This window comes from Staurois parvus, unplaced genomic scaffold, assembly GCF_062004578.1.
Source record: "Staurois parvus isolate SC_StPar_1 unplaced genomic scaffold, SC_StPar_1.0 ptg001134l, whole genome shotgun sequence".
NCBI lineage: Eukaryota > Metazoa > Chordata > Amphibia > Anura > Ranidae > Staurois > Staurois parvus.
In genome coordinates this window covers 1,181,788-1,196,246 of record NW_028318930.1, presented here as the reverse complement: position 1 = coordinate 1,196,246, position 14,459 = coordinate 1,181,788, and the positions used below count along the sequence as shown (strand labels likewise).

The window sequence follows — 14,459 nt, the reverse complement described above, 5'->3', positions numbered from 1 at the left end:
TACATTACAAAAAAAAAACAACATATACAGATACATAAAACAAGTTAGGGAGCTTGAGCAGAAAGTAGATAATATCATGAGAAGTCCTTTATTGAGTTCTGGGATTTTTACTCTCTCAGTTCAAAAACAAAACACACCAGGGGAGGAATTATCACATACCTATGGGTATGACGTATATAGAAAGTTGTATATAAAAACGTGGGGAAGGATCTGAGATGGAAGGGTGAGAAGAAGAAAAAAAAGGGGGGGAAGGGTGAGTGGGAAATTTAGAGACAAGCATATGGGAACGCTACACCCAGCTCACAACTAAAAGCAAACCACATCAGCTACCATGCAGTGGGGTATGCATCTAGCCTGGAGAAGACTGTAGGTCTGTAGCCATGGACCGAAGTCCATGGGGAATGTAGTCGGTCCAATAGAACCAACGTTTGTGAAATTGTTCCTCTTTATTGTGGACCGCGGCCATCAGTTCCTCCATCATATAGATTTCATCAATTCTGGTCAGCCATAGGCTAACTGGCAAAGCTGTAGGTTACTTCCAGTATAGAGGGATGCACACTTTGGCTAAGAGATGTCGCTTTAATAATAATGAATTTTTTTTATTAGCACAGGTAGTATTTTTACTAAATGTGATGATGCACAAAACACAGGTCTTCTGTCTTGCTCAACACATTAACAGGGTAAGATGATATATCTGTTACATCTAATTTCTGCAAGGCAGTGAATGTATCTGTACAGCCTGAACTCTCTTAGGTAAATGAAAGGACCTTCTTAGCAGTAGCAATATTTAAGTCAGAAATAATGCGGAAATACACAAGCATATTTTTTAAGAATCAATTAATATGGTTTAAGTCTTTTTTTTATAAATGATCATTGTAGTATTTCACATTTGCACTCAATATTACAAAAAAGAAAAAATATGTGCAGTATGGTACATATTTTATGATCAGCTGCAGCAAGCTGCAAATAAAATTGTATTATTTGTGCTGATTTTAGTGAGCAATGGTTAAAACAAGGCAAGTAGACATTATTCTGAATATCCAACCTATCACATGCATCCCATGTTCCCTCTGATGCTGAAACTAAAACTCTAAACTTACATACAAACATACTGCATTTGTGTGACAGTGGCCATATCACCTAGAGTCACCATAACAAAATCAGTAATGTACTAACTTAGAAGGATATATTTACTAAAGTCAAATAGACTGTGCACTTGTAATGTGTAGTTGTACTCATTATCCCCAGAGCTTAGTGAGCCTACTACCCTGTCTTTTCTATTTTGTTTTGGATGAACCATTTGGCATTAGTAGGGTAAGGTTCTAAGGTGATCTGGCAGATTTAAGTTCTACTAATGATGCCATGAAAAATCACAAATAAAAAAAGTGTTTCACGCAGTCTTCATTGTCAACATAAACACAAATGGCCTAAAAAAAGAATGTATATTAAAATATCTATTATGGAAATAATGATAACCAGGGACTGGTGGGCCAGCTTTATTCAAACAAGAAATCTAGTCCAACTCTTAATTTCCTCTAAATGAATTTGGTTTAATTATGCAAACCTGACCATTTGGATATCATGTGCAAATTAAAAATAATCCACTTATACACATGTGACTATTTTTGCTCCCCCTTAATTTACAAAGACAAACACTGTTAGAAATGTTAACACTTCTTAGTAACCAGCCATTTGATAAAACACTTAATCTGTCCAGGTTTCTATTTTTACACTCATAGCCTTTCTCTGTAACGAGCTTTAAGAGGTTTAAAAAAGATCTTTACTGTAATATGTGCAGTGTTTTGGGAAATCCTTGGACAAGTGGCTGAATCTTCAGCATGGAATGGAATTCAAAAAGCAAAAGCTCATAACATAAGCAATATGGGTACAGCTGCATCTACTGCAGATGATATTAATGCTCTGGAGATACATCATTGGTACAGAAAATTCATGAGAGAGTGTCCATCTGGACAGCTGAGCTTGCACGAGTTTAAAGGATTACTTGGTCTGCATGGAATGAACCCTGAAGCAAACAAATACATCGAACAAGTTTTTTCCACCTTTGATATGAACAAGGTATGTTGTTTTTTTAAGAAGCAGTACAGATACAAAAAATAATTAAGTGGACCATTCAAGGGCAAATGTTTTACACTATATCAATTACAGTCACTTAAACTGTTTTTAGTGTCTTAAGATATTTAGAGGAGAAATGGATGAGCTGGCATGGTCAGTCTATCCTGTAGTATTTCAGAACTGATTCTACATGTTCAAGTTATTTGTATGACTGCACTTTGCAGTTCATATTTAGGTTGAAAAAGTCTGTTTTCATAATGTATTTTAAGAGAAACCAGGCAACAGAATGTATAGCTCCATCATCACAATGTTTGCAAAAGCAAATGAATCTAATATTATGGAAGCAAAAAAGAAAATCATCTCTATAGGCCAAACTGATGCATATGAATGATATTTAATTTCATTATATTTATGAATATAACGATTGCAGATTAAATTATATTCATGAATATAAATGAGTGGATGGGGAATGTTGGCACATTTTAATTATCAACGTCATAATGAGTTGGACCATGTGTGCAATTTGCAGCGCATCAGCTTGCAGGATACTTTTGCATAAGCTTGTCTTATAATAGAACATATGATACATAATGATGTCTGTCATTAATTTATTTCTTATTAGCCCTGTATTCCTCAGTAAAAAAAAAATCTGAAAATCTGTTTTCTTCCTATAAAGCCCAAATAACACAAAAATGTTTCTTCTAATTAATAATCCTTTAAGGCCCACACTTAAAGGATGTTGTAAAAACTTGACTGTAATGTGCTAGGTCAGCTATAGCCAAAATCACATAATTAACTGTAACCTGATACATTGTTTATTGATGTATTTAGAAAAGAAATAGTATCAATATCTGGTCACCTACCCAGATCAGAGAATTGTAAGAACCCCCAGAGTATTTGTTATAATGGAGCAAGGTCTTATAAACAGCACCAGTTGGAAAGATGAACCTCTGATTTAGATCATGATGAAATCTACATTATAGATGGTCTAGGTTACTCTACAGCTTATGGTGAAAGTTAGCATCTCATACATGTTAAAAAAAAGGCTCATGCAACTTCAATTTAAAGCTGGCCATAGACAGAGCTTTTTTTTTTCATCAGCCAGCCGCCAAACAGATTCCCCCATCCACACATTTGAGGTGAATAGATGAATATGCCTGGTTGTGCTATTGTATTCTGCCAGCATGGACTCCTTAGCTGTCAGAATACAAGTGCTGCAGCTGAATGGTTGCAGCTCTGATCAAAAAGAAAATTTTTCAACATTCGTGTTCAAGAGAAGTATATCATTAGATCTCATGAGCCGATTGAACTGGCTGAGTTTTGATCCATATGTGGCCAGCTTTACTGTGTGAACCAATAGGAGCAGTACCACAGCATGCAGGGATGCTTTCATTTTTTGGAAAAAATTGTATTTATTTATTTCAGGTACTTATATAGCGCTGTCAATTTACGCAGTGTTTTACACATATATATTGTACATTCACATCAGTCCCTAGCCCTCAAGGGGCGTACAATCTAATGAAATGGTACATATTTGAGGAAACTCCATCAAGAGCTTAAGTGCTTCTCAACCTAATGAAGAAGGTACACTGTATCTTCTAAATAATATACTATTAGCCAAGATAAAGGCATATTACCAAATAATAACATGCACATATTTCTTATACAAATCATACCTAAAAGATCCAGAAGAATTAATTAGGTTGTACCAACAGTAATGAACCCTTAGTTTACAACACATTTAATCAAATGTGCATGCCTGCCACAAACATTGTATATCTGGGCAATTCCACCCCAGTATTTGATAGCATGACAAAACAATCAGCAGGTATAGGCAGCTGAATTTAACTACAGCTTTCCTGCAAAAGCTAAGGCTGGCCATACACACATAGTGTGAATTATATTGACACAAAAACAATTGGGATTTGTCTTTTGTTCTATTATTATTATTACACAAGTTTTATATAGTGCCAACAGTCTGCACAGCACTTTACAAAATAAATGGAGACAGGATAGTTACAATAAAATTCAAGACACGAGAGTTAGGAGGAACCTGCTCTTGGGAGCCTAATGGCAGGAATACACGGTAAGAAAATAGACTGACCGATCATCCGACGACCGATCGGCATTCGTTTGTTGGTCAAAATTGTGGCCCACATTAACCAATCGAAAAAAATCATTTGTCAAGCAATATATAGTGTTTACGTCTTCGTTACAAGTGGAAGTGATGCAGTGTGTGTGTGACCTTGTAGCCACGCCCTTTCCGCCCAGAACAAGCGATCAACGCCCTGCCGTCCAGAACAAGCAATTGGACATAATTCCTTGGAATTAATTGGATTGAATTGGATATATGGATCCTTGAACATTTGCACATAATTGGAATAAATTGGATTCATGGATCCTTGGACATTTGAACATAATTGGAATAAATTGGATTTATGGATTCTTGGACATAAACATCCGGGTCATCTTCTGTCTCCGCTCATGCATGATAGCGCTTGATAGATTTTTTTCAGACGACTATCATACCACCGCATAAAAAATCGGTCCTTCGCATGTGAAACGTCAACATTTTTCACTGTTGTTCAACCAGATTTTTTCGTTCACAATATCATTATCGGTTATAACATCTTGCTCATCAGCGAAGAGAAAATCAATCAATCATTTGATCAACAAAATTTTTCGGACGGTTTTCTTACCGTGTATTCCTGGCTTTAAATCCAAAAGATTTAAATTACTAGAAAAATAAAAAAGAATGTTTTATGCATGACTTTTACTAGTATCAATGCATTATACAGTATTTAAATCCATGATTTCCAGTTTTGCAAGAGGGATATTGAAGTGGCATTGTATAGTTGCTGGTTGGATTTAAAAAAATATGATGTATTCATGTTGCAATGAGAAATATTGGTCACAGACAAATGCTAAAAAAAAGCACTACAGGTGGAAAACTGGCAGAACCCCATATGTAAAATTATTAAATGTGTAAGGTTTCATTTGTTGCTTCAGCTGCTATATTGAGAACTTCTAATCTTAACGCAGGAGTAAACCTTAACGAAAAAAACTTCCTCCTGCAAGGTAATGTCATAATGTGCTAATATGCATTGTATACAGGGGTGGACTGACAACTCATGGGGCCCCCGGGCAATAGGGGATCATGGGGCCCCTGTGTCCTTGCCCAAACTCAAAAAAGCCTATGAAAAAGGTACCAGGGGCATCTCATGGGGCCCCCTACTGACCCCGGGCCCTCGGGCGGTGCCCGAGTTTCCAAATGGTCAGTCCGCCCCTGATTGTATACTAGCACATTATGAAAGATTTACCTGAGAACGAAGCCCTCCGGCGGAGTGCTATCACCACTGAAGAGGCTTACATCTTCACCCAGTCTTCCGGGTTCCTGAGCTGTGGCCACTTGAATGGCCGAAGCCGCAATTATGTCACTCCCCAGAGGCATAGCTGGGGGGGGCAGGGGGGTACATATGTACGCGGGCGCCAAGGTACAGGGGCGCCAAAATGAGGTCACAAGATCACTGCAGCGGCTGCAACAGATGTGTCATCTGATACGTCTGCCATCCACAGTGAGTTATGAGAGAAAAGAGGAGGCGGCCGGGAGAGGAGCGGAGGGCAGTGAGCTGGGCATGTGCCGGAGGGGACGAGGTGAGAGCCGAGTCGGGTGAGTAGTGCCATGGATGAAGCAGGGGGCAATGTGATCCGGATGGGGGGGTGTCTACAGGGACCATATGAAGCGGGGGGGGGGTGTCATGAGGTGGCTGTTCGTCCCCGTGCGCAAAATATCCTAGCTACGCCTCTGTCACTCCCACACATGCATATGTGTTTTTGCCACAGATCAGTGTGAAAGTAGCCTAAAATGGTAGACAAAAATGTCAACCTGTAAGCTGTGGGCCTAAAAACAAAGAAACATACAGAGGCATTGCATCCTAAATTTAACTTGATAACACAGGTAAACAAAATCAAAAACATTTTCTGTCACAGAAATGAACAGGGGTTATTCTAGTTCTTTTTTTGGTTGCTAACTCAGATATCTGCTTAGGAATTCTCCATCATGTAACGTTTTAGAGTGACATTCAGTTGAAATTTACACTACGTTGCTTATATTTACAATATACGTATATAGGTGTATATTTTAACGTAGTCTTCTAAAAAGGTATTTGTATATGATTTTCTGCTGTGTTGCGCCTGAGGAACATCCCTCTTAAGGGTCCAACAATAGTCTGCAAGCATAGTGGAGCTACACTCGCCCTGGTACCTATTTTCCATTACTGAAATAGCCTGATGAAACCGTTCCCCATGTTCATCGCTGACTGCTCCTAGATTTGCAGGGAAACAATCCAGGTGTGAATCCAAGAAGTGCATTTTCAAAGACATGTTACATCCCAGTTTCTGGTAAGATTTCAGTATAGTATCCACTAATTCTGCGTAGTTGTCTGCCTTGTTATTTCCCAAGAAGTCTCGGCAAACAGTCTTAAAAGACTCCCATGCAGCTCTTTCAGTTTCATTCAACGGACCATCAAAGTTTTCATCTTTTATCAGTTTCCTAATGTCAGGTCCTACAAAGATCTCTTCGTTGATCTTCGCTTCACTGATCCTTGGAAATGTCTTTCTTAGATATGCAAATCCAAGTCCACTTCTATCCATCGCTTTTACAACGTTCTTCATAAGACCCAAGTTTATATGGAGTGAAGGTAGATATACTTTATTCGGCTCCACATGTGGGTCATGTGCAACATTTTTCTGTCCTGGGACTAGTGATGTTCTCTTTGGCCACTGTTTCTGGATGTAATGATTTATCCTGTCCCTACTGCCCCACTCAGACAGAAATACATGACTCAGCATTTTTGCTTGAATCAGCCAGGTCATTAGGGCAAGGGGCCGGGTAATTATAAATACACGACTCATCATTTTTGGTTGTGGCTGACAACATACAACAATGGAAGTTTTCGTATTAAACCTCTGTTCTACCCAGACAAAACTGTAATGGCTAATTTACAGTAACGTACAAACTTTACTGGAGCATAACTCCGGAAGTATGGGTGATAGAAAATTTCTGATACCATATTTGTAAACAAGAGGAAAAATTACATATGGAACAGGTCAGAGCATATCTGTGACAAAAATTGTGTTGAACAGTGCAACACATGTTTGGAAGTGCCCAGATAGGTATGTCAAATGTAATTAGACTTAACTTATAGACCAGTCTTTTAAAGATTTCACCACTCATATACGATTAAATGAAAAAGATCAACAAGCACAAACCAAACAATGGATTACTATATAAACATTCTGCAATAGATAAATGGGTTAATTTACTAAAACCACACGGTGCAAAATCTGGTGCAGCTCTGCATAGGAACCAATCAGCATCCAGGTTTTGTCAAAGCTTAATTGAATAAGCTGAATCTAGAAGCTGTTTGGCTATCATGCACAGCTGCACCAGATTGAGTGCACCAGTTTTAGTAAATCATAGTCAGCATTAGAGATGAGCGAATTATTCAAAAATTTGGTTCGGCTGATTCGCCGAATTCGCCGATTAAATTTGCTTCGTGCCAAATATATTCGCTGCGAATTTAACTTATAAAAAGGGTGTTTCTAGGCTTCAGAGAGCCTTTATATTAGTGCAGAACACTGTACCTTTAATTTAAATGCCCTTGGAGTCTGCTGGGGAAGAGAAATAATACTGTCAGTCAGTATGACATGCAGATGAGTGCCGTCGATCTTAGAATCACCGCACACTTCACTCATTTGGGCAGCCACGGGGCCAAAACCAGAGTGTGGAGCCACAGTGTGGCGGTGGAGGCAGCAGCAATGGGAGGCCATACAGCACCCTATGACAAAATGGAACCCACCAGCAGTGTGAGGAGACCTGAAAGTGGCACATGGCAGAGTGTGGCGATGGAGACAGCAGCAATGGGAGGCCGTACAGGGACCCATGACACACTCTGGACCTGGCAGCAGCATGAGGAGGCGGTACAGGGGCCCATGACAGATTACGGGCCTGGCAGCAGCATGAGGAGTCGGTACGGGGGCCCATGGCAGATTACGGGCCTGGCAGCAGCATGAGGAGGCGGTACAGGGGCCCATGGCAGAGTGGCGGAGCGTAAGCAGCTAAAATTGAAGGCCATACAGAGGCCTATGTTAAAAAGTCCCCCCAGCAGCAGCGTGGGGAGACGACTATCAAGAGTCCAATGGCAGAGTAGCGGAGCAGAAGCAGCTTCAATTGAAGGCCATACACAGGCCTAGGTTAAAAAGCGGAAGCCGTCAGCAGCGTGAGCAGACAACAGAGACACATGGCGCAGGGTGGCGGTGGATGCAGCAGTATTCGGAAGCCAAACACAGGCCTCGGTTAAAAAGCGGAAGCCGTCAGCAGCGTGAGCAGACGACAGAGGCACATGGCGCAGGGTGGCGGTGGAGGCAGCAGCAATGGAAGGCCATACAGCACCCTATCACAAAATGGAACCCACCAACAGTGTAAGGAGACCTGAAAGTGGCACATGGCGCAGGGTGGCGGTGGAGGCAGCAGTATTCGGAAGCCATACACAGGCCTAGGTTAAAAAGCGGAAGCCGTCAGCAGCGTGAGCAGACGACAGAGACACATGGCGCAGGGTGGCGGTGGATGCAGCAGTATTCAAAAGCCAAACACAGGCCTCGGTTAAAAAGCGGAAGCCGTCAGCAGCGTGAGCAGACGACAGAGGCACATGGCGCAGGGTGGCGGTGGAGGCAGCAGTATTCGGAAGCCATACACAGGCCTAGGTTTAAAACTGGAACCCAGCAGCGTGAGCAGACGACAAAGACACACATGGCAGAGGATGGATCTGGCAGCAGTATGAGAAGGCGGTACAGGGGCCCGTGGCACAGTGTGGTGATGGGGGCTACAGCAACTGGATGCCAGAAAGTGGCCGATAGGGCTATATACTGCATGGAATTATAAAGTTGTAAAGACAGAGGCCTATAAGGCTATACACACTATAACAATCATGACTTGATTGACCATTGGCCTATAAGGCTATACACAGCATGAATATCATGACTTATTCTGAGAGTGGTTTGGAAGGCTATATACAAGAAGTAATTCATGAGCTGTCCGGACAGTGGACAATAAGTACATATATACAAATCAATTCATCAGCTGTCCAGCCAGCGGCCTCAAAGGCGACACATATAGAAAGCAATTCATGAGCTGTTCAGACAGCGGCCTCTAAGGCGACAGATATACAAAGCAATTCCCGAGGTGTTCAGGGAGCGGCCTGAACGGCTAGGTTATTAGGTCAGTTGTGTCAGGAACTGGTGGTTTGAAATCCAGACTAATCCACGCCTGATTCATTTTTACAAACGTGAGTCTCTCCACACTTTGGGTGGACAGTCGTGTCCTCCGCGGAGTTACAATACCTCCTGCCGCACTAAACACGCGCTCCGATGCCACGCTACTGGCCGGGCATGACAGCCTTTCAAGGGCAAATTCAGCTAGTTGGGGCCAAAGGTCAAGTTTCGTTGCCCAGTAGTCAAGGGGATTGTCTACCTCGGTTGGCAGGGTGCTGTCCAAGTAGGCCCAAGCCTGTTGTTTGAGGTCCTGCTCCAGGTCCACCTGATGCTGCTGCTGCTGCGGCTGGTTAGTAGTTTCCTCACTGCGCTGGTGAAGAAAGCTACTCATCATCGACTGCAGACTGAGGCAGCCGCTGCTGGTGGAGCTGCCACTGCTCCTACCACCCCACCCCTCCCCTGCTGCCATGGCAGCGGAACGCGAGCGCACAGGGCCCACAGTGTCTGAGGATGGACGTTGGCGCAGAAAGGCAGAGACCAACTGACTACATAGGTGGTTTTTATAGTACTTTATTTTGGCCTCCCTCTCAGCAGGTGTGAAAAAGGCCACCATTTTTGAACGGTAGCGAGGGTCCAACAAGGTGGACAGCCAAAAGTCATCCCTCTGTCTGATGGTTATTATTCGGCTGTCGCTACGCAAGCAACCGAGCATGCTATGGGCCATTTGTGCCAAGGAATGCGAGGGACTCCCTGCCTCCATCTCCACAGCATACTGCCACGGTGCGTCTGGGTCCTCTGTCTCCTCCTCCTCCTCTACCAGATGCTCCTGCTCCTCCACTCCTGTCCGCTGAGTGGAAAAACCACCCATTTCACTCAATAATTCCTGAGCACCAATGTCCTCCTCTACCTCCTCCTCTTCTTCTTGTCCTGCCCCCACAGGGGTCATGTGGCGTTGAGATCTGTGCGCCACGTCTACCGCACCCTGACCAGCCATTGTTAACAGCATTTGTTCCAGGACATGCAACAGAGGAATGACGTCGTTCATCCCATAGTCCTGCCGACTCACGAATAGCGTGGCCTCCTCAAAGGGCCTGAGCAAGCGGCAGGTGTCACGCATGAGCTGCCAATGGCTGACATCTAAGTTACACAGGGGAGTACCTTTATCCGCTTGTAACATCAGGAAATCGGTGATGGCCTTTCGCTGTTCGTGAAGGCGGTCTAACATATGTAGGGTTGAATTCCACCTTGTTGCAACGTCGCAGATCAGGCGATGCTGTGGAATTCCGTTCTGCCTCTGCAGCTCAAGGAGGGTGTGCTTTGCGGTGTAGGAATGGCTGAAATGCATGCAAAGTTTACGTGACATTTTAAGGATGTCTTGCAGTGGGATGGTGGATTTTAGGAACCGCTTGACAACCAGATTGAACACGTGAGCCATGCATGGCGCATGGCACAACCTTCCTTGACGCAGAGCAGACACCATGTTCTTTCCGTTGTCGGTCAACATGGTTCCGATTTTCAGTTTGCGCGGAGGCAGCCATCTGTCGATTTCTCTGCTGTTCATTACACTCAGAAGTTCCTCCCCTGTGTGACTACGTTCGCCAAGGCATACCAGGTGCAGCACAGCGTGACACCGTTGCGCCCTGCACATGTGATATGCCGGTCGGGTAATGGGACTTGGCACGGGGGTGGCGGCTGAGGACACGGCGGAAGAAGAGGTGGTAGAGGCGGACATCTTTGCTGGACCAAGGACGTGCAAACGTGGAGGCAAAAGCGGCGTGACCTGTCCAAGTTGCTGGTGCGGCTGTGCCGGCACCACGTTCACCCAGTGGGCCATAAATGACATGTACTGTCCCTGACCGTAGTTACAGCTCCACACGTCGGCGCTGCCGTGCACTTTGGCAGAGACCGACATGCTCAAAGACTGGCCCACCATCTCTTCTACATGTGAATGCAGGGCTGGCGCTGCCTTTTTGGCGAAGAAATGCCGGCTTGGCACTCTCCACCGCGGCTCGGCACAAGCCATCATTTCTCGGAAAGGTGCTGAGTCCACCACTTGGAAAGGGAGGGACTGCAGCACCAGCAACTTGGACAGGAGGACGTTCAGCTTCTGCACCGTCGGGTGCGTGCTCGCAAACTGTTGTCTCTTGGAAACGGATTCCAAGAAAGACTGCTGACGGAATCCGTGAAGAGGAGTAGCAGGAGAAGGAGCATCTGAACGAGCGGAAGATGCCAACGAGCGACAACTCCCCTCAGCAGAGGTGTTGGAGCCTTGACTGGCTGATGGAGGGCGATTGACGTCGGGTGACGGAGCAAGTAACGGAGCGGGTGATGGAGCGGGGGCTGGGGCAGGCAGAACCGCCGTATCTTTATCACGGTTTTCCCAGGCCACCGAATGGCGACGCTGCATATGCTGACGCAACGCTGTAGTCCCAACATTGGCCCCCTGGCCACGCTTGACTTTCTGGCCACATAGTCGACATACGGCTACGTTTACTTCCTCGGGCGGCTTGACGAAAAATTGCCACACCGCCGAGTAGGAAACTTTGCCCCCGCTACTCCTCACTAGCTGACTGCTACTTCCTCCGTGCACACCGGCACAACTACTGGCCGTGGTGGTAGGCTGCAGTGGAGCTGGTGCTCTACTCCGTGGCCGTTTGGCTCCACTGACACTGCTGCGACCCTGCTGCCTCCTGGGCAACCCACCGACTGTTTTGCTCGCTGGCAAGCTGGCACCCTCTTCTCCTGATGATGCGGAAGCAATAGCCTGATGACGACGAGGCTGCCAAGTGCGATCAGCCTCATCATCATCAATTAGGGTCTCCGCGTCACTACTAGCCCCCTCGGCTGCGTGTGGGTCAGGAGACAGACCTGTCTCTAGACCGGCTACCGAGCCACTCTCCTCGCCAGTACTTCTTCGCCTGGCTGCTGAAGAGGCGGATGTCTCCCCCCGTTCCTGACCGCCCTCTGTTAGCTCTTCCTCACTGTACAGTGGGGCTGAGCCCACAGCATGCGATACTTCGCTTGGTGAGGGAACACCAAAGGACAGGGGCAGGTCGAGGACACGTGATTTCAGTGGGCTTGCTCCCGGGCCATGCCAACTAACGGTTGTGTCTGACGTACCCACCGACCGTTGGCTGTAGGTGTCAGAGGTGACCTGGGAAGAGGAAGACGACCGAGTCAACCAATCGATGACGGCAGGGTTATCGGTGGAGACACGACCGCTGGATGACACCGGGAGCACTGGCCTCTGGCTGCGACTAGTGCTGCCTCGACCCCTTCCTCTGCTGCCACGTCTGCTCGCTCCTGAAACATTGCCTCCTCTGCCACTCCTCTGCGTGTTGTCTGACATACTCTTTAATTCAATAAGCACCCCAAAAATAAAACCGGATTTAACTCTTTGAACGTACAATAGTGGTTGTGAAGCAGAAAGTCAGTTTATTGTACACAATCGGTCAATTGCAGTTTGCCGTTGGCTGGAAACTGTACGTTTATGTCACTGGAATGCACTAATCACCCAAAAAATATTACCGCCACCCGGCGTGTAAATGGATCTAACTCTTTGAACGTACAATAGTGGTTGTGAAGCAGAAAGTCAGTTTATTGTACACAATCGGTCAATTGCAGCTTGCCGTTGGCTGGAAACTGTACGTTTATGTCACTGGAATGCACTAATCACCCAAAAAATATTACCGCCACCCGGCGTGTAAATGGATCTAACTCTTTGAACGTACAATAGTGGTTGTGAAGCAGAAAGTCAGTTTATTGTACACAATCGGTCAATTGCAGCTTGCCGTTGGCTGGAAACTGTACGTTTCTGTCACTGGAATGCACTAATCACCCAAAAAATATTACCGCCAGCCGGCGTGTAAATGGATCTAACTCTTTGAACGTACAATAGTGGTTGTGAAGCAGAAAGTCAGTTTATTTAGCACAATCGGTCAATTGCAGCTTGCCGTTGGCTGGAAACTGTACGTTTATGTCACTGGAATGCACTAATCACCCAAAAAATATTACCGCCACCCGGCGTGTATATGGATTTAACTCTTTGAACGTACAATAGTGGTTGTGAAGCAGAAAGTCAGTTTATTGTACACAATCGGTCAATTGCAGCTTGCCGTTGGCTGGAAACTGTACGTTTATGTCACTGGAATGCACTAATCACCCAAAAAATATTACCGCCACCTGGCGTGTAAATGGATCTAACTCTTTGAACGTACAATAGTGGTTGTGAAGCAGAAAGTCAGTTTCTTGTACACAATCGGTCAATTGCAGCTTGTCGTTGGCTGGAAACTGTACGTTTCTGTCACTGGAATGCACTAATCACCCAAAAAATATTACCACCAGCCGGCGTGTAAATGGATCTAACTCTTTGAACGTACAATAGTGGTTGTGAAGCAGAAAGTCAGTTTATTTAGCACAATCGGTCAATTGCAGCTTGCCGTTGGCTGGAAACTGTACGTTTATGTCACTGGAATGCACTAATCACCCAAAAAATATTACCGCCACCCGGCGTGTATATGGATTTAACTCTTTGAACGTACAATAGTGGTTGTGAAGCAGAAAGTCAGTTTATTTAGCACAATCGGTCAATTGCAGCTTGCCGTTGGCTGGAAACTGTACGTTTATGTCACTGGAATGCACTAATCACCCAAAAAATATTACCGCCACCCGGCGTGTAAATGGATCTAACTCTTTGAACGTACAATAGTGGTTGTGAAGCAGAAAGTCAGTTTATTGTACACAATCGGTCAATTGCAGCTTGCCGTTGGCTGGAAACTGTACGTTTCTGTCACTGGAATGCACTAATCACCCAAAAAATATTACCGCCAGCCGGCGTGTAAATGGATCTAACTCTTTGAACGTACAATAGTGGTTGTGAAGCAGAAAGTCAGTTTATTTAGCACAATCGGTCAATTGCAGCTTGCCGTTGGCTGGAAACTGTACGTTTATGTCACTGGAATGCACTAATCACCCAAAAAATATTACCGCCACCCGGCGTGTATATGGATTTAACTCTTTGAACGTACAATAGTGGTTGTGAAGCAGAAAGTCAGTTTATTGTACACAATCGGTCAATTGCAGCTTGCCGTTGGCTGGAAACTGTACGTTTCTGT

The 14,459-nt window shown here is 44.7% G+C and overlaps 1 protein-coding gene across 1 annotated transcript in view; it reads left to right on the top strand.

Annotated features, from left to right (window-relative positions):
- The first annotated feature begins 1,838 nt into the window (after positions 1-1,838).
- Positions 1,839-14,459, top strand: part of GUCA1C (guanylate cyclase activator 1C) — a 212,555-nt gene continuing 199,934 nt past the window's right edge. The window contains exon 1 of the mRNA XM_089659172.1: positions 1,839-2,076. Coding sequence (XP_089515298.1) covers positions 1,882-2,076 — 195 coding nt within the window. The 5' untranslated portion in view covers positions 1,839-1,881. The remainder of the gene's footprint in view (positions 2,077-14,459) is intronic.